The sequence below is a fragment of the Loxodonta africana genome, chromosome 1 (genome assembly GCF_030014295.1).
Source record: "Loxodonta africana isolate mLoxAfr1 chromosome 1, mLoxAfr1.hap2, whole genome shotgun sequence".
Lineage (NCBI taxonomy): Eukaryota > Metazoa > Chordata > Mammalia > Proboscidea > Elephantidae > Loxodonta > Loxodonta africana.
Genome location: NC_087342.1, coordinates 196,784,792 through 196,805,212, shown reverse-complemented (window position 1 = coordinate 196,805,212; position 20,421 = coordinate 196,784,792). Strand labels below are relative to the sequence as shown.

General features: G+C 39.8%; 1 protein-coding gene across 5 annotated transcripts in view; it reads right to left on the bottom strand.

Moving 5' to 3' along the window:
* The window catches only part of L3MBTL3 (L3MBTL histone methyl-lysine binding protein 3), a 124,335-nt gene that overhangs the window by 74,938 nt on the left and 28,976 nt on the right, over positions 1 to 20,421 (bottom strand). For 4 of the 5 annotated variants that reach the window (XM_023557609.2, XM_064290746.1, XM_064290732.1 and 1 more), the window contains 7 exons: positions 18,373 to 18,484; positions 17,934 to 18,008; positions 16,337 to 16,496; positions 15,063 to 15,195; positions 13,159 to 13,243; positions 11,075 to 11,166; positions 8,593 to 8,697 (listed from right to left, as the gene is read on the bottom strand). In XM_023557609.2, coding sequence (XP_023413377.1) covers positions 8,593 to 8,697; positions 11,075 to 11,166; positions 13,159 to 13,243; positions 15,063 to 15,195; positions 16,337 to 16,496; positions 17,934 to 18,008; positions 18,373 to 18,484 — 762 coding nt within the window. The remainder of the gene's footprint in view (positions 1 to 8,592; positions 8,698 to 11,074; positions 11,167 to 13,158; positions 13,244 to 15,062; positions 15,196 to 16,336; positions 16,497 to 17,933; positions 18,009 to 18,372; positions 18,485 to 20,421) is intronic. The other variant, XM_023557697.2, reaches the window with a different exon arrangement.

Here is a 20,421-nt window from a genome sequence, read left to right as displayed (position 1 = left end):
CTACACCCATCTGATGAGATTAACCCAGCTGTGCCTGAAGAGTCTGTGATACACTGCCTGAGGCAGCACCTGAGGCAGATGCCTTATAAGATATTGCCGATGTCCCCAGGACCCAATCCCACCATCAGTTTTTGGTTCTAGACCTATAAGTAGATTAAAGTCCCAGTGAGTCCCAAGAGGTAAAGTAAAAAGTGTGATCCAGGAAGAGGTACCTACACTCCAAAAGCACTCGTTGATTTTTTTTATACAAACAGAAATCTGGGGAATATGTGTAGGAACAGATATTAAAGGTGTGGGATAATGCTGCAAGGAACATAAAGTTGGACCAGTCTGAGTTTATTGATATGGGCCCACTAATTACAGATTCTTCATTCAATGTTTTAGCTCAAGAGGTTAGAAAAGGATTTAATAGTTTATTTGGTTCATCCAGTGAAGCATGGATTAAGTGGTGGCCTACACTAAATCAAGGTAAAATGCCAGACTTGCCTTGGTATCCTGTAGAAGAAGGTATCCAAAAGCTTAGGGAAACTGGCATGTTAGAGTGGATTTATGAGGTTGGACCCAGAGACCCATTCATGGAGTATAGAGACGACACACATTTTACCATAATGGTGAGGAACAAATTTGTGAAGGAAGCCCCAGCATCCTTGAAGACTGCTGTGATTGCTATTTTATGTAAGTCAGATTTGAGAGTGGGAACTGCCCTAACTGAACTGAGATACCTAACTACGATGGGGTTGATTTTACTCCGTGGTGGCAGGGGCCAAGTGGCAACACTTAACAGAAGACAAGGTAGGGTGGTTACCTCAATGGACATAAGAGTCAAAGCAGTAATCAGAACAGACTGACTCACATGGAAATACAGCATTGGCTACTTAGTCATGGTGTCCACAGGAGTGGAATAAATAGGAAACTTACTAAACATTTACTTGATCTGTATAAGCAGAAGGATTCTAGGCCAAGTGAATGACAGTCTAACTTGAATTACCAGAATACAGTCACAGTCCCTCAAACAATTCCCAGACTTGAGCCAATTTACAGACCCAAAAACCCGTGAATGAAGAGGAGGCCAGGTCCCCCTGAGGAAGGACCCAATACATTATCAAGAATTTATACTGTTAATCTTATTCTCAGCCTTTCCAAAATGGATCTACAGCCTTTTAAGAGAATGACTGGTCACTGGGGAAAAGGGGATAATTAGAATCTCAGGGATTACTGGACAATGGTTCTGTACTGACATTAATTCCAGGAGATGCAAAATGTCACTGTAGCTGAACAATTAGAGATGGGGGTGAATGGAGGACAGGTTATTAATGAAGTCTTAGCTTATGTCCATCTTACAGTAGGTTCAGTAATGATTTCCCCAGTTCAGGAATGCATAATTGGAGTAAATATACTCAGCAACTGGCAGAACTCCCACACTGGATTCCAGACAAATGGAGGAAGGGCTATATTATGTTAGGAAAAGCCAAGTGAAAGCTATCAGAACTGCCCCTATCTAGTAAAATAATAAACCAAAAGCAATACCGTATTCCTGGAGGGACTGCAGAGATTAGTGTCACTGTTAAGGACTTGAAGGATGCAGGGGTGGTGATTCCCACCCCACCCCCATTTAACTTGCCTATCTGGCCTGTGGAAAAAACCTATGGATCTTAGAGAAAGACAGTGGATTATGGAAAACTTAACCAGGTGGTGACTCCAATTGCAGCTGCTGATCCAGATGTGGTTTCACTGCTTGAGCAAATTAATACATCTCCTGGTACCTGGTGTGCAGCTATTGATCTGGCCAATGCCTTTTTTTCAATTCTGGTTTCAAAAGAACACCAAAAGCAGTTTGCCTTCAGCTTGCAAGGCCAGCAATACACCTTCACTGTTTCACCTCAGCCCTATGTCATAATTTAGTCCGCAGGGATCTTGATCACCATTCCCTTCCAAAAAACGTCACACTGGTCCATTGCATTGATGACATTATGATGACTGGACCCAGTAAGGAAGAAGTATCAATGATTCTAGACTTATTGGTAAGACACCTGCATGTTAGAGAGTGGGAAATTAATCCAGCAAAAATTCAGGTGCCTTCCACCTTAGTGAAATTTCTAGAGGTCCAGTGGAGTGGGGCATGTCGAGATATTCCTTCTAAAGTGAAGGATAAATTGTTAGATCTGGCCCCTTCTGCAACTAAAAAGGAAGAACAATGCCTGGTGTACCTCTTTAGATTTTGAGGTGTCTTAGTTATCTAGTGCCACTATAACAGAAATGCCAAAAATGGATGGCTTTAACAAATGGGAATTTAATTCTCTCATAGTCCAGGAGGCAAGGAGTCTGAACTCAGGGCACCAGGTCCCAGAGGATGCTTTCTCTCTCCGTCCGCTTTGGATGAAGTGCCTTGTCATCAATCTTCCCCTTGTCTAGGAGCTTCTCAGTGCAGGGACCCTGGGCCCAAAGGATGCATTCATTCCTGGCTCTTCTCTCTTGTGGTAGGAGGTCCCTATTCTCTTTGCTCGATCTTCTCTTTTATATCTCAATAGTAACTGACTCAAGATAAAATTTAATCCTGTAGGTTTGCTTCCTGTCTCATTAACATAACTGCCTCTAATCCTGCCTCATTAACATCACAAACGTCAGGATTTACAACACATAGGATAATCACATCATATCACAAAATGGAGGACAACCATACAATACTAGGAATCATGGTCTAGCCAAGTTGACATATTTTGGGGGGACACAATTCAATCTGTAACAGGAGGCAACATATCCCTCACTTGGGTGTGGTACTCCAGCCCACTTATCAAGTGACTAGAAAAGCTGCTAGTTTTGAGTAGGACCTAGAACGAAAGGAGCTCTGCAACAGGTTCGGGCCGCCATGCAAGATGCTAATCATTCTTGAAATGTCAGTGGCAGACAAAGATGCTGTTTGGAAGTCTTTAGCAGGCCCCAACTGGTGAATCAAACACAGGCCCTTAGGATTTTGTAGTAAAGCTCTGCCATCCTCTGCAGGTAACTAGTCTTTTGAGAAACAGCTTTTTGGCTTGTTACTGGCCCATAGTAAACTTTGAATGCTTAACTATGGGCCACCAAGTCAGCAGTGGCCTGAGACGCCCATCCGAACTGGATGTTATCTGACATGCACAGTAGCACTCCACAGTTAAATGGGAGTGGTACATACAAGATCAGGCTCAAGCAGGACGTGAAAGCTCCAGTGAGTTACATGAGAAAGTGGTCAAAATTCCCACGGTCCACACTCCAGTTACATTACCTTCTTTCTCCCAGTCTGCACTTACGGCCTCATGGGGATGAGCCCTAAGATCAGTTAACTGAAGAAGAGAAAACTCCTGCCTGGTTTACAGATTATTCTGTGTGATATGCAGGTACCACTCGGAAGTGGACAGCTGCAGCACTTTCTGGGACCTCCCTGAATGACAATGGTGAAGGAAAATTCTGCTGGTGGGCAGAATTTCAAGCAATGCACCTGGTTGTCATTTTGCTTAGGAGAGATGGCCAGATGTGCGACTGTATACTGACTCATGGGCTGTGGTCAATGGTTTGGCTAGATGGCCAGGTAATTAGAAGGAACGTGATTGGAAAATCGGTGACAAGGAAGTTATGCGGAAGAGGCTCGTGGACAGACCTCTCTCAATGGGCCAAAGAAGTGAAGATATTTGTGTCTCACGTGAATGCTCACCAAAGGGTTAGGAGGTTTTAATCATCAACTGGATAGGGTGATGTGTTCTATGGATACCAGAAAGCCTCTTTCCCCAGCCACTTCTGTCATTGCCCAATGGGTTCATGAACAAAGTCATGAACAAGTCACCAAGGCTGACTTGGCTACAGCCACTACTGAGTGCTCAATCTGCCAGCAGCAGAGACCAACACTGAGTTCCCAAAATGGCACCACTCCTAAGGGCTATCAGCCAGAAGCCTGGTGACAGGTTGGTTACACTGGACCACTTCCATCATGGAAGGGCAGCATTTTGTCCTACTGGGACAGACACTTAATCTGGATACAGACTTGGCTTGCATGTACACAATGCATCTGCCAACACTAACATCTGTGTACTTACAGAATGCTTTATTCACTGTTATGGTACAGACATTGCCTTGGATCAAGGAACTCACTTCACAGCAAATGAAGTGTGTCAGTGGGGCCCATACTCATGAAATTCACTGATCTTACCATGTTGCCCACCATCCTGAAGTAGCTGGCTTGACAGAATGGCCTTCTAAAAACACAATTATGGAGCCAGTTAGGTGGCAATACCTTGCAGGGTTGGGATAATGTTCTCCAGGGAGGGTATATGTGCTCTAAACCAGCATCCAATGAGGTAACTGTTTCTCCCCTAGCCAGGATTCACAAGTTCAGGAATCAAAGGGTGGAAATGGGAGTGACACCACTCACTTATTACCCTTAGTGACCCACTCACAAAAATTTTTGCTTTCTGTCCCCATGATCCTATGCTCTTGTGGTCTAGAGGTCTTTGTTCCAAAGGGAGGAATGCTCCCACCAGAAAACACAACACTGATTCTGCTGAACTGGAATTTAAGAATGACACCCAGCCACTTTGGGTTCTTCATGCCCCTCAAGCAACAGGTAAAGAAGTGAGTTACCATACCTACTAGTGTGACTGATCCTAATTACCAAGGGGAAATTACACTGCTATTACATGTGGAGGTAAAGAAGAGTATGTCTGGAATACAGGCGATCCCTTAGGACGTCTCTTAGTACTATCATGCCCTGTGATAAAAGTCAATGGAAAACTACAGCAACCTAATTCCAACATGACTACTAATGGTCCAGAACCTTCAGGCATGAAGGTTTAGGTCACCTTACCAGGCAAAGAACCATGGCCAGCTGAGGTGCTTGCTGAAGGCAAAGGGACTACAGAATGCATGGTGGACGAAGGTAGTTCTAATACCAGCTACAATCATGTGAACAGTTGCAGAAACAAGGACTATTAACTGTTTTTAATATTTCTTCCTTATTTTGTTATATCTGTGTGTATATGTGTGTGTTATATAGATACACAGATATATACACATAGCAAATATCTTTGTTCTCTTCTCTTCCTTATCCCATTACTTATTATAAAATATAAGCTGTAAACAGGGTCGTCTATTTTCGGTTGTACACGTTATTTGTACCAGGTTAGGTGCAGGTATGACTTTATAGTTGTTTTATTCAGAGATTACGTATGGTTTAAGGCAGATGTGTACAGGTGACAAGTTGACAAGGAATGGGCTGTGATGGTTAAGGTTATGTGTCAACTTGGCTAGGCCATTATTCTCAGTGGTTCGGTAGATATTACATAATTATCCTCCATTTTGTGATCTGACATGAGCAGCCAATCAGTTGCAAGGGGAGTTTCCTTGCGGGTGTGTAGTCTTCATCCAATACATATGGATGTTTCAAAGCTCTCCTGGTCTCAGTCCTGCATTCCACTTGTCATTCTATGGTCTCCAGTTTTGGGGATGTGAGCCTGGACCCTGCTGTCTGATCTCTAGATTTTGAGATTCGCCAGCTCCTGGAGCCCCATGAGCCAGCAGACTGCCATGTGACCTATTGATTTCGGGTATGTCAACCCCTGCAACCATGTGAGTTATAAGAAGACTCTAGCCTGACATCTGACCTATGATATTGGGACTTGCCAGTCTCCACAACTGGCAAGCCATTTCCTTGAAAGAAATTTGTACACGTGTGTGTGTGTTTGCATTTATATGTCTCTCTCTATATATACGCTTCACTAATTTTGATCATCTAGAGAACCCAGTCTGAGACATTTGGTGCCAGAATTGTGGGACGCTCCTCTAACAGACACCTAAAATGTAGATGTGGTTTTGGAACTGGGTAATGGGTAGAGGCTGAAAGAGTTTTAAGGTGCCTAATAGTAAAGACTAGATTGCCTTGAAGAGGCTATTTGTAGAATTATGGACGTCAAAGGCCATTCTGGTGAGGACTCAGAAGGATGTGGGGAGAGCTATAGAGAAAAGTCTCTATTGTCTTAGAGAATACATATGGCACCAGCAACAGAATGCTGTTAGAAACGTGGACATTAAGTGTGCTTCTGGAGAGGTTTTAAAAGAAAATGATGAACATGACTGGATAATGGAGAAAGTGCAATGCTCTTTATGCAGTGGCAAAGAACTTGTCTGAATTATGTTCAAATATCTGTTGGAAGGTAGAATTTTTAAGTGATGAACCTGGATACCTGGCTGATGAGATTTCTAAGCCAGGTCTTAAAGGGGCCGCATGGTTTCTCCTTGCCACTTATAGTAAAATGTGAGATGAAAGAAAGAGACCTAAAAATGAACTGTCCAAAATGAAAACAGAACTTAAAGATTCGTAAAATTCTGTTATACAAACTAAGTACACATGTACTAGAATGTTCACCAAGGATGTGGTTACACTACACAATCTTTTGTTAAAAGAGATTAAGCCTGTGACTGATGGATCTAATCAACTATAAAACCCATCAGCTTAGACTGAAGGGGACGGAGAAAGAACGAAAGGGAAGAACGCCGTCTGCCTCCTGGAAATCTACAAGCAGGAAACAAGCCAAAGGAGCTACATATGTTGTCCTCCAGAACTGCTGGAAAGAGTATGGGAAGCAAGGCATTCTCCGTTCCAATGCGTGGAGCCACAGTTTCCAGGACTTCAAAGGGTGGTGCCACAGCCTCCTAGATTTCAAAGAGTCGTATCTTCACCAACTTGGTTATAGACGGTGGGGCTACTGTTAAGATGTGCCAGGGAGATAAGGCCACCACCCAAAGCTAAGGGGTAGAAGAATGGGGCTTGTCAGGGCCCAGGATGTGGGGTCACCACTCAGATGACCTAAAGCCGAGCAAGTAAAGCTGCTATTCCAGAGGGCCTGGGAGGCAAAGCTGAAGCCCAGGGACGAGGGGCCTCCACTCAAAATCCAGAGGGCTTAGCCAATACCCAGAGTCTGGAGGGCAGGGCCCTTGCCCAGATGGTCTCAGAGAAGAGTGGATTATTTTCAAGCTTTGAGAGCTAACATAATTTGTTCTGCTGGGTTTTGGACTAGCTTAGTGCCTGTCATCCCTTCTTTCCCTCCAGTTTCTCCGATTTGTAATGGAAATGTCTACCTTGTTCTTGCTCCACCATTATACTTTGGAAACAGATAGTCTAGTAGTCTAGATTTCACAGGTTCACAGATGAGGAAGAATTTTGCCCAAGGATGGAATTCGTCTAAAGCCTCACTCATATTTGACTTTGATGATTCAGAAGATGAGATTTTGTACTTGGAGTTGATTTAAGATTTTTGGGTGATGTGATAGGGTAAATGTATTTTGCATATGGCAAGGACATAACCTTTTGAGGGCCAAAGGGTGGAATGTTATGGATTGAGCTGTATCCCCCAAAATATAAAATATGTGTTGTAAATCCTGACCTGTATGCTTGCAGTTATGATGTCATTTGGCATGTTATGTTAGCGAGACAGGATTAGTGTAGGGTGTGTCTTGAGTCAATCTCTTATAAAATATAAGAGAAGGAGTTTAAGGAAGCAGAGATTAGAAAAGAGAGATGTCAAGCCAATGAAGATCTCCCAGGAGCAGAAGCTCAGAAGAGACCGGATGTTCCTCCAGAGCCTAGAGAGAATGACTTCTCCTAGAGCCAGCACCCTAAATTCAGACTTCTAGTGAAAAAATAAATTTGTTTGTTACAGGCACCCACTTGTGATACTTCTGTTACAGTAAAACTGGATAACTAAGACAATGCCCTGTTCTTCACAGCCTTTTCAAATCCTCTCCCTTCTTCAGCTTCTAAACCTACTATTTCCATTCTCACTCTCGGCCAATATTTATCTTCTATGTTAAAGAAGTTCCCTCAAATGTTTGCCTCCACACGGACAAACTTGCCTGCACCCATCCCTTCCCTCATTCCACCTAATAAAATAGACTCCTTTCTCTGGCTAAGGCTTGTGTCTCCTTATATACTCTGGATTCCATCTTCTCTTTATCAATTATCTGCTGTCTGAACCTTCTAACACTCTACTCCTCAATGGTTTCTTCAGAATTTCAAAATTCTCTAGTTTCTTCCCCAGAATAAAGGGAGGGAGGTAGGAAGGAGTAAGGGAGAAAAAAAAAGGGGGAAAAAAAAAAACATTTCTCAGGTTTAGGAGACTACCACAGGAGGAAAAATATTCTAAGAAATGCTCTTTATTAATGTATTAGACTGACTTTTGTATCTTTTCTTGAAACATTTCACAATGACACCTTCAAATACTAAAAAAGTAGTAATACGTTTAAATTCTATGTAACATTAAGGAACACGGTCTTGCTAAACCTATGGAGTCAGTTGGGCCTGAGTTCAAATTCTGGTTCTACTTGCGAAGCTGTGTGGGCTTGTGTACATCACTTCACCTCTCTGAGTCTCCGTTCCCTCATCTCTAAAACAGGATTAAAAACCATGGCTTGCATAGGATTCTTGTGATGATTAGATGAGATACAGTGTAGAAAATACTAACCATCATGCCTGGCATGAAGTGAGCAAATGGCACATTTTCTAATTATTACAACCCCATACTAACCCTTCTACTTAAAAAAGAAAAAAAAAAAAGGTGAAGCAAAGCTTACCTCAGACACGGTGAGGACACAGTACATGGACTGATGATCAGGGTCCACGCCTTCAAGTTTCATGCCAGCTTTGAACCCATTTTTGTTATACGGAAAGGACTGATGCTAAAATACAAAATAAATACAACACTATTTTACCTCGTGGGCATAAGTTAAAAACGTGAATAATCACCATTCTTAAAGACTATTTAACCAAATACAAAGGTTAAAAACAGGCTACATAAAGGGGAATTTAAAAGTCTTTTACATATTTGAAAAGATGCTAAACCTCAGCTGTAAGAGTCATACAAAGTAAAATTAAACTAAGACACGGTTCACCTATGAGGTTGGTAAAGATCAAAAAGTTGGGCAACACACTGTTTTGGAAAGACTGTAGGGAAACGGACATGCACAATTTAGGGTATAAATTGGTACGATTTCTGGCAATTTCATAACATCTATTAAAAAATGAACATTCTTTTTGATGCATCAATTCTCATTCTAGGAAATTATCCAACAGAGATAGTCACACATGCAAAATGACAGGTACACAAGATTATTCACTGAAACATTTATATAGCGAAAGATTTGAATATGTGTGTGTATATATATATATGCCCATCTATAGGGAAATGTGTAAATTATTATGGAATGGACCTAATATGGAATGCTATGCACCAGCATAAAAGAATGATGAAGGTATTAATGAACTGAAATGGAATAATCTCTGTCAAGTTAAAACAAAAAAGCAAAGTCAAAACAGTATGTAACATATGTTACCATTTGGTTTAACACAGGGGAGAGATCTGTGTACATGCTGCTTGTAAAACCTGTTGCTGTTGAGTTGATTCTGATTCACGGTGACCCTACAGGGCAGAGTACAACTGCCCCATAAGGCTTCCAAGGAGCAGCTGCACATCTGAACTGCCGACCTTTTGGTTAGCTGCCAAAATAATTTCCCAGGAAGGATGTATGTGTAAAAAACTGGACAGAGTGACTGATCCAGAGAGGCAAACCTGATGCCTAGGGACATGCTTCGTATTCTTTCAGTACCTTTTACATTTTGAATCACATGAATGTATTACCGACTCAAGTAATTAGCTCTACACAAACTTTTTTTTTTTTTTAAATGAAAAAGCCTATTCTGTAAAGGACCAAAGCTACAGAAAATGATTTTATAGAACAAACTCATATGTAATTGTTAAATATTTTTAATGTAGATGTAATCATCCTAACATTTCCTATTCATCACTTCTAAAAACTCCTTATGCTCATCCATACATAAAAAGGTATGCAGGTAAGATTTAGGTCTCTGGGTGGCACAAATGGCTTGCACTCAACTGCTAACCTAAAGGTTCAAACCCACCTGGGGTATCGCAGAAGTAAAGGTCTGGTGATCTGCTTTCATTAAGACCACAGCCAAGAAACACCCTATGCAGCAGTTTTACTCTCTAACACCTGGGGTCACCATGAGTCAGAATTGACTCTGGCAACTAATAACAACATGACAGATTTATTACATACCGTGACAAAACGTACTTTAATAATTTGAGTCGGGGCCAAATTCGGCCCACTGTTTTTGTAAATGAACGTTTACGGAAACACAGCCATGCACATTCTTTTAGGTGGAGTCCATGGTGCTTTCACACTACAATAGGAAAATTATGTTGTTGCAATAGACCATATGCCCCACAAAGCCTAAATATTTACTATTTGGACGTTCACAGGAAAAGTTTGTTGACCTGTTTTAATCCAGGGAGAGGAGCTCCTGGTCAGAACTACACTTGATGTCTATACTTTTAAGTGATTTTTAAATCACTTATAATGAAATATTTAATTATGATACAATGTTGTAACCCAACTTTAGATGTTTTGTGGTGATATCATGTACACCTTAATAACTCATTTTTATCATCCCAAAGCCATACTATTGACATGATTTCATGCCAGTTTTTCTTCATCTACTAGTTTTTCAGTAATAGAAGTATCCCTGTTAAAATTAACAAGTGAAATCCCAGTAGATACTGAGAAAAAAGTGTGTGTGTGTGGGCATGTGCCCATGTGTCTGGAACTAGGGGAAGATATGCATATACTAAGGTCAGCTGCCCTCAGAAATGCCTCTACCACCTAAATAAAACTAAAAGAGCCAAACCCATGGCCTTTAAGTAGATTCCGACTCACGGTGACCCTGTGTGTTACAAAGTAGAACTGTTCCACAGGGATTTCTTTGCTGTAATCTTTATGGAAACAGCTTACCAGGGCTTTCTTCCACGGCACCACTAGGTGAGTTCAAACCACCAACATTTAGGTTACTTATTAAGGACAAACCATTTGTGCCACCTGGGGATCTCTCCACATAAATACACACATGAAAAACAGTATGTTTGAGAAATTACAACGAGCCATATTTCCTAAACAGACAATGAAAATGACAATACCAATTTCAGATCAGTATTCTAGGCTCCTCCGCCCTTACAAACAATGCTTTCTAGAAGGCCCATACCTCCTTAAACAGCTTCGTTGGCACGGCTATAGCTTTTTCCTCCTCTAGGTAGGATGCCCAGCACCAGGCTTTCTTTCCTTTAGGAGGCAAACCTGAAAGGCAAGTGAAACTAAAATGATATCATTTCCAAATCAAAGAAATCGAAGATATATTTTGTAAGCTCTCTCTTCCCCGACTACTACTATGCCTGGTTCTTCTCTTACTTCCATGCCTGGTATTTCTCTGTCACTTTTCCTGGCTCCTCTTCCAAAAAAAAAAAAAAAAGAGTTGAGAAGTGAAGTGTGCTATAATCCACAGTTATGAGTGCAGAAGAAATAAGCTGAAAAACTTGGAGTACATGAAAAAGACACAGCAGAAAACTACAGAAGAGCAGAATCATGGAAACTATAGGAAGTAAAAGCTTCTAGAAGCAGGGTGGCTCCATTTTTTTTTTCCTGGGCAATCTAGAGCTTGAGGACTAAGAAAAGCCCAGTGCACTGAGTAGTAGGAAATGACCGTTAATCTTGAAGAGGGGGAAACAAATCAAACAAAAGCGAGAGTCAGATTCTGAGATGCAAAAGAATATGTCAGTGATAAAGATATGGAGGCAGCTAAAATCCATTTTATCGGATTAATTTAACAAATGATGAGAACGAAGGAAAGAATGTAATAGCTTGAAGGGTAACAATGTTGGGAGAAGGTATTTTGGGAATGAGATTTAGCAGGCAAAGATAAAATTCACAAAGAAAAAAAAATCTGAACACCTAAGAAATAAAAAAAAGATGACTGAAGGAAAAAGGTCCCAGAAGAGCCAGGGTCCTAGAATTTCATCGAGTGAGGCAGAAAGAAATAGACATTTAGAGAGAAAGTAAAGGGTAGCTGAGGAATTTACTGTCTTTAATGTCAGCGAATTAAAATAGAAGGTCATAGGCCAAAAGACAAAAGTAAGGCTTGTGTGCCTGAGGCAGGAGAAAATATTTACAACTCTTTTTGAGCAATTGACATATTGTTATGGACTGAACTGTGCCCCTCCCCGCACCCAAAAGATATGCTAAAATCCTACTTCCCATATCTGTGAACATGACTTTGGAAATACGATCTTTGGTTTTCAGTTAACATGAAATCATACCTGAGTAGGGTGGGTCCTAATTCAATTTGTGTGGTGTCCTTAAAAAGGAGAAGAGACACAGAGACATGCACAGAAAGAAGATAGCCAGGTGAAGAGGGAGGCAAAAATTTGGAGCAATGTACAGTAGAGGAATGCTGAGGATCACCAGTCATCACCAGAAGCTAGGAGGGAGGCATGTACTCTCAGAAGGAATCAATATGGCGAATGCCCTGATTTTGGAATCCTAGCTTTTAGAGCTGTCAGACAATACATTTCTGTTCTTATAAGCCACTGATTTTGTAGTACTTTGTAATTGCAGCCCTAGGAAACTAATATACAGATAAATAAGAGAGGACTCATACAAGCACTGAAGGGCTGAATTAGATTCATGACACTGATTTGTAGAGACAGGATAACTGCATGGAATGACAGTGGGGCTAAGCTAAGTAGAGTGACCTAAAACTAAGGACTGGCCAGCAGATGTGGCAGGTGGAGAGGACACTGAGGCCTCTAGGGGAATAACGTAAGGTCTACACTGGACAAGACAGTGAGTTTATCCAGTCAAGTACAAAAGAACAAGAAAGGGCCTACGGACTAGATTCCCCATGAGAACCAAATGCTGCCTGAGGAACAATGAAAGGAAAAAATGTACCACATTAGGAGGTTCTGGTTTGAGAGGATTATTAAAAGCCTAAAGTTTTGGGAAACAGAGCCCAAGAACAGGGGTTTTAGTAAAGGTGAGGAAATAGAAGTCCACTTGATGGAAACTAAATGGTGATCTCACACTTGCCCTGAAATGACTTAAAAGTTACTAATTTTTCTTTATTTCTTTATCTACTTCTTGAAAATTCTAATTTTTATTGACTAAATTTAATCAAAGAAAAACTCAAAGCCATATTTTAATAGTTTGCATTACAATTAGGCTAAAACTTCTACCTATATGAACTATTTTCCATTTCGTAACATTACAAGTAAAACTTCCCTTTTGTCAACTCACCCTGCTTTAACAGAGCTGGATCACCTCGTCTTTTCCTTCGGGCTCTTTGTGAACCCCTCAGGATTCTTCCATCTTGTTTGTTCTCCTACAATAAGAAAGAAAAATTACAACTTTAAAAGTTCATGAAATTGACAGCAATGAAAACTCAGAGAGTTGTCTTTTTTTTTTGTACCTTCCTTCAATTTCACTTCATAACTTTTAAAGCAAATGAGAACATAGGTCATTTGAGAACTGTGTTGGCTTTGGCCTGAGGTCAATACAAAGTTAGACTGTTTCCAAGAATTACACTTTGGAATAGCACAGATACTGCTCCCTCCTTTTTTCTGCTCTTAGTTCCATGACCACTCTGTTCTAGTTTTCCTGATACCTCACCAGTTACTCTGTCTCCTTTGCTGATGTTTTCTCTATCCCTGGCCCCCTTCTCTTCTCTATCTAGCCATTCACCATTCTTTTTAGGTTTAAAGATCATTTATATGTCAAATACCCCAATCACAATCTCTAACCCTGACCTCTTTATCTGAACTCTACAGTTGTGTATCCAACTGCCTAGCTGGTATTTTCACTTGGACGCCTAATTAACATCTCAAACTCACTATGGCCAAAAGGACTCCTGATTCTGTACTCCACCTTTCTCAATAAATTGCATGGTCATCCAGTCAACTTTCAAGCCAAAAATCTAAGAATTACCCGATTCTTCTTTTCCCCTCATATTTCTTGGATTGTGCTGGTCCTGATAACCCTATCTCCAACATACATTCCAAATCCACTGACTTCTATCTCCTAGTCCACACTGTCTTCACCATTTACCTTTTTTTTTTTTTTACTGTACTAAACTCCTAACTAGTTTCTCTGATTCCACTCTTGCTCCCACATATCAGAGCTACATTGATCATTTTAAAACAGAAATTGAAGTACTCCTTTGCTTTCAACTTTCCAGTAGCTTCCCATCACAGAATAAAATGAAAATCCCTTACTCTAAGGCCCGACACAACCTCATTTTACCCCATTCTTCCCCTAACGTCAATGTTCAACTATATTGTCCTTGAATTCCTTGAACAGAACATGCTACCCATAGTTTTACCTGAAAAACTTTTCCCAAGTGATTCCTAGAGTCAGAGAGCTCCTCACCCTTAGCTTTACATGGTTGGCTCCGTCTCATTATTCAGATCACATTGCTCATGTCACCTTCTCTGGGATGCCTTCCTTGATAACCCAACTTAGCTTTAAGGCCAATCCTAAGACTCTTATTTTAATTTTTAGCATTGCACTTATCACTATCTGATTTTTTTTTTTAACTGTTTATTTTGTTTGTCTTTTTTTCTACGTCCCCCCCAATAAGAATGTAATATACCTGAAAGGAGAGACTTTGCCCTCTCTCTTATTCATCTCTGTAGCCCCAGAATAGTTAACTACAAAATAGTAGTTGTTCAATATTGATCTAAAGGGAAATACCTCATGACCTCAAAATTTTCTTTTCACACAGAGCTATTAATTTATACTTTTGGTGTAAGATATTCAAATTGCACATTTTGAATTATTTCTCCCCAAATATACCTGATATTCATCTGTCATTTTCTAAGCCTTTCCAGAGTTTTATGAGATCTGTCTGCAATTTACCTAAGAGGAATGAGAATTTTGCTGTCAAGAGGAATTTAAGATTCATCTGCAAAACGGAAGATATGCCTGCTGCCTCTCTCGCCCAAGGAAGGGATACTATTACTCCCATTTTGTACAAGAAGGCAGTGAGGCAGAGAGACTACGTAACTTGCTAATGATAACACAGATAGGCATGGAACCAGCACTTGAACTCAAGTCACTGGCTCCAGATCCAGCGCTATGACCACGATGCTACCCATTTAACATGCATCCCTGTGCTCACTGGTAGCTGCATAAGAGATACTGACCACTTCATCATCTCTGTCTTCTCCATCCTCCTTGGGGTCAGCTTTCAGAGATAATTTTGGTTTTTTCTTCCGACTACACTTAGGATCTTCTTCTTCGTTGTCATCTCTTATGTCCCTTTCTTCTTTCTGATCTCTGTTGTGTTTATAAACCCAAAATAGTGACAGGAAGCAATACCTATCAGATAACTACATGTCGTTGATTACTAATGGAAAAATTATTTTAAAAAATCACCTTTCAAACGAAAAACATTTAACCACAAGGAGAAATGCACAGGAATCAGAGCATCATACGTAAGGAACACTCAAAAAACACTATTATATATGACAGCTGTCAAGGTAGAAAGTGGAAACAACCTTATATTCATCTCAAAAGGGGACCAGCGATATACGTGAAACAGGTTCTAACAAATTTCAAATTATTTTTCATTTCCATCTGCCATCGACATAATAAAAGAATTGATTATTTAGAGATATCTGAGTCTTCAGGGCGATTTTAAAGCAAGGATCTAGCAATTATTAAGAATGACAAGTCCAATTTAAAGAGGCCAAGTACAGCTTTGTAAAACATCTGCTGGCCAATAAAAACAAGAGGACTCCCAAGCTTGTGCTGATTAAAATACATAGGAAACTCCACTAAAACATAAATGTCAAGTCACTTATTTGTAGTACACAATGACATGCGAGAAATACACCTTCTTGGTGATGAACTGCATTTTGTCAGTTATTCCCCAAATGGCACTGTCAGTCATACCACTGCCAGTCACAGCTGATAGACCAGTCTCATAATCCTCAATCTGCACTGAGATCAGCAGTAAGGAGACTCACTACACTATCTACCCTGGTCATCTTCATTCAGTTGATTCCCAAACAGTGGGAGCTTTGTTCCAAATAGGGAGTTTCAGCTGACTTAAAGAAACACCCAAAATATAAACAAACTGCATTTCCAGAAAGATCAGTATCATCAAAACATGTAGCCCAGAAAAACCCACATACTCTTAACTAGGATGCAATTCAGTTAATGTAAACAAAAGGCTGAAAACAGAGGCAGGGGTTATATCGCAGGCAGAACATTAGCAGTCCAAGTCAGGCCAGATATGACAGACATCACTAAACCCAGTAAAGGGAACAGGGTCCACGTGCAGGCAAGGGGAACATCTCTGAAATAGGGAAGAAATGGTGACAGAGGTAGCAGAGCACAAAACCTCTGTAATCCCAGGCACTGTGATTTTCGACTCTAAAACCCATTTTTTAAAAGGAATATGGCAAAAACCTACTTGTCTTTGATATGCCGAGCACAATTCTGGCTGCAATAGTTTCCTCCAGAAAGACACTCATCTACATTGCCATACTGACAACAGTTCTCACAGAACTGAAGCCCTTCTACTTTCGCTGGATCCTTCAACCTGAAAGGCATCCCAGTCTTCTCTGAAAAGACTAGAAGGTGAAAAGAAGACCAATACTAAATTAAAAGCATGACACAGCCTTTCCAAAATACATTTAAACCTTTTCTTCTAATAATTTTGTTAGCAATACAACAAAAGAATGCTTGTTGAATGAATGAATGGTTAAACTGTAGCATTTCAGAAAGTCGGGGGTAGGCTTTAGCAGGAACGACTTGAATTGCTCACATACCAAAAACATATATTCTGCAGAAAAGATAAAGGAAAGCTTGTCCAAATCTTTTTCTACAGAGCTCAAAGTAAAACGAAAAAAATTTCATTAATCACTAAATTCAGAAGATGAAAACAATAAAATCCTTCTCAAACGATTTTTGACAAAATTTAAAAAATTTAAAAAGGGTCATCTACGTTGCTTCATGTTTATAACCTTTTGATGAGTCAATCTGTTTAACTGGCTAAGTCAGCATCCCTCTAATTTACTTTTAATGCCTAGTGGCAGATATCCTGAGTCATAATGATCCACATCATTTAGGAACTCGCATTTCCTTTTGCCTGAATCGTTAGACTAATCATTCATTCAGCAAACACTCATTAGGCACCAATTTACTCTAGACACTGATAATGATAGTACAGACCTTGCCCAAGAGAGCTCACAGTCTAGAAGACAGACAAGAAAACCAGTATTTATAATAAAATGTGATACATGCAACCATAGAAGCATGAACAAGTTCCAGAAGTAGTACAGAGGAAGAAGTGATTCATTCACCCTGGGGTGAGGTCAGGAAAAGATCTTCTACTATAAAGCCTCAGCAGGGATTTGAAGGCCAAATAGGAATTGATCAACTGGACAAAGGAAGAAATGGCATTCAGGCCAGAAGAAACAGCATGAGCAAAGGCAAAGAAGCATGAAACCACAGGATGTGTTGGGAGAATTACATGTAATTCAGTGTTGCTGGCGCTGCCAGAATCCGATGTACAAAGAACAGAACAGAGATTGAGCAGGCACAGAAAGCAGAAGGGTGCAGGTCACCCAGATCTTTGTATGTTTTGCTAAAGAGGCAAAAAGAAATCACTGAAGTGTCAGATAAGCGATCGACAGAAGTTCCTCTGACTTCAGTGTGCAGAATGAATTGGAAAAGGTGAAATTAGAAGCAGAGTGTTCATTTAAGAGAATTCTGCAATAGCTCATGTGAGAGTTGATAAGGGCCTACATTAAGAAAATGGCAGTGGTAACAGGTAGGAAAAGGCCAGATCTGAGAGCTTTTAGGAAGCAAAACCCAAGAGGATTAAGTAACAGGATATGGGAGTGGGAAAGAACAAATTCAGGATGACTCCTAGATTTCTCGTACACTGGGTGGATGGTGCTAACTGTCAACGGAAGTATGAAATACAGAAGAACGAGTAGGTTTGGGGAGAGGGGAGAGAGAAATAGAAAATGAATCGCATTTCAGACATGTGGAGTTTGAGGTACCTGTGGGACATCCAGGTGGAGATGTCCAGTAGGCAGGTGGAAATACGGGCCTGGAGCTCGGGGGAGAGGTCGGGGCTGGAGATATAGATTTAGGAGTCATCAGCATATAGGTGTTAGTTACAACCGTCGGAGTAGATGAGAAAAAAGTGGCAGACGTTTGACTAAATCACCTGGGTAGGCTATTATAACATGGTTTTACTTGATAATTTCCAATTAACCTCGTGCTATCACAGATCTGGCATTTGGGAAGAAGACAGTTAATAGCTATTTTAAAATAAAAGCTGGCTTCATGTCAGTTTCATTATAGAAATTTACATAAGAACATTGACACAAAAATCACCCAGGATTTTCAAAGTTTCATCCTATCATAAAAAGCTAAATGTCCTCCTTTTAAAACTTTCAAAAGAAAGAAATTAAAAGGCAGACGGCCCTTTCTTACCTTCTTGAGCAGTTGGCACCATCCAAGTGGTGGTGGCAGTTGCTTTTTTAACATTTTCCATCTCACTCTCATCTGTGATCACTTCCAGGGCTCCAAACTCATTTACCCGAAACTAGTGTCAACACAGTAGAAAAAGGCAAAACTTACAAAAGTGCTCAGAACAGTCATCATTTAATGGCTGACACTGAGAGATTTTAAGTAAATTATGTATTAAAAGTTAATTTAAACAATTTTATCTAGGTAAGCCTCCTACGAATATTAAGACCTTTATATTTTACTCATTTGAGAATTCAGGGAAGGGGGAACAGAACAAACATGTAAAGATAAAATAACCCTCTGCTGTCCTGTAGAGCTGTCAGTCTGCTTATATGGCCTTAATTTCAAACACTTTTTTTTGATACAATCTGTTTTACATTTCACATTACTGCTGAACTAATAATCAAAGTTAGTAAAAGGAGAAACACTATTTTTCCAGGAATCACCTTTGCTCATCCGAGCTCATCTAGTTCTGAAAAAAGGAGTATCTGAGAAATAATCAAAGGTTGGCAGTTCAAACCCACCCACCAGCTCCACGACAGAAAACACAGGGCAATCTGCTCCCATGAAGATTACAGCCTAGAAAGCCTTATGAGACAATTCTACGACACCAAATAGGGTCTCTATAAGTTGAAATTGACTCGATGGCACTTAACAACAACATCCATACCCTTATATTCCAGGACTGAACTTGGAAGGCCAAAGCATGAGCCACGTCACCCCATGGCTTCACACATACTCTTTTCTTTCACTGCTCTCTAGAATGCTGGAAATATCTGTGAGATCTGAATAAGTCTACTAGCTATAGACAAATTTTACCACCAAAAAGTAAGCACATTTTGATCTTGTGGCCATTTCAGTTCAAAATAATTAAACATTCCCTGTCACCTCATGGGAAGCTGCAAACTAAGTATCTTTCTGCAACAATCTTGTTCTTTCATGTGTATGGAAGGCTCAGCCACTATCTATGCAAGAGCCTGGTCCTCAAACAGTGTTCTGTATTCTATTTTTCCTTAAAAGCAGAATGACATTAGGGCTCCACTAATTTTAACAAATGATGAAGAGCTAGAAAGCTCAAAATTCAAAAAGATAATAAAATTTAAAGTTTTATGTCTTTCACAAAAATATACATGAGCATCCAAATACAGATTATTTAAATAAAGTCCTCCATTTCCCAATCAAAATAATCTATTTGGTCTATGTCAACACAATTATTTACATTATCAACCTATATGCAGCTTAAAAAAAAAAAAAAAACTTAAGCAAAACATAGCACAATTATTTAAATTATTCTTTCCACCAAATGAAAATAGTACCTTACACAATTTTCTGCACATGCTCCATAATTAGAAAGCACTTGCTTTCTAAACTAAGGGAGAATATTTTCTCACAACTCCACATTTCCAGATACAAGTTCCCAGGCAATTATATCTAGTACAATACACACCTAGAATTGTTAGTCTAGAAGTGGTAAAAAGTTAATTGGAAGCAATTAGGCTAAAATAACTTCACTTTCTTAGAAAAAGAAGGCTTAAATGAAAGAAAAATGTAAACCATCAAGTCTGAAAACAATGTTTCAAAATAAGGCTGACAGTACCATCTACTGGGCGAGAGTAGAAAAAACAAGCAATCACAATAATTATTAAAGGTATTAAAGAAATTAATACTAAATATAATGAAAGTAAGAAAAACAATAGGTACATTTCACGTAAGTAATTTTACTTTTATTGTATATTTTTTATGTGAATTTGTTTTTATGAATACGAAATGTGAAAAGCAGCACCAAACATTTCCGTTAGACAAAAAGTCACCAGTGGCTTATAAGTCTTCAAGTTGCTGCTAAATTGCAAACCACCCTGCTTTTCGAACACTGACAAACGTAACACCACTGAGTGGAATCTTTACATAAAATTTCAGACTTGTAACATCTGGAAGCTTTAAACTCAAATATTTTCAAAATGAAAAGCTTATTCCTACAATACAACACTTAATCCCAATCACCTTTCCCTTTTC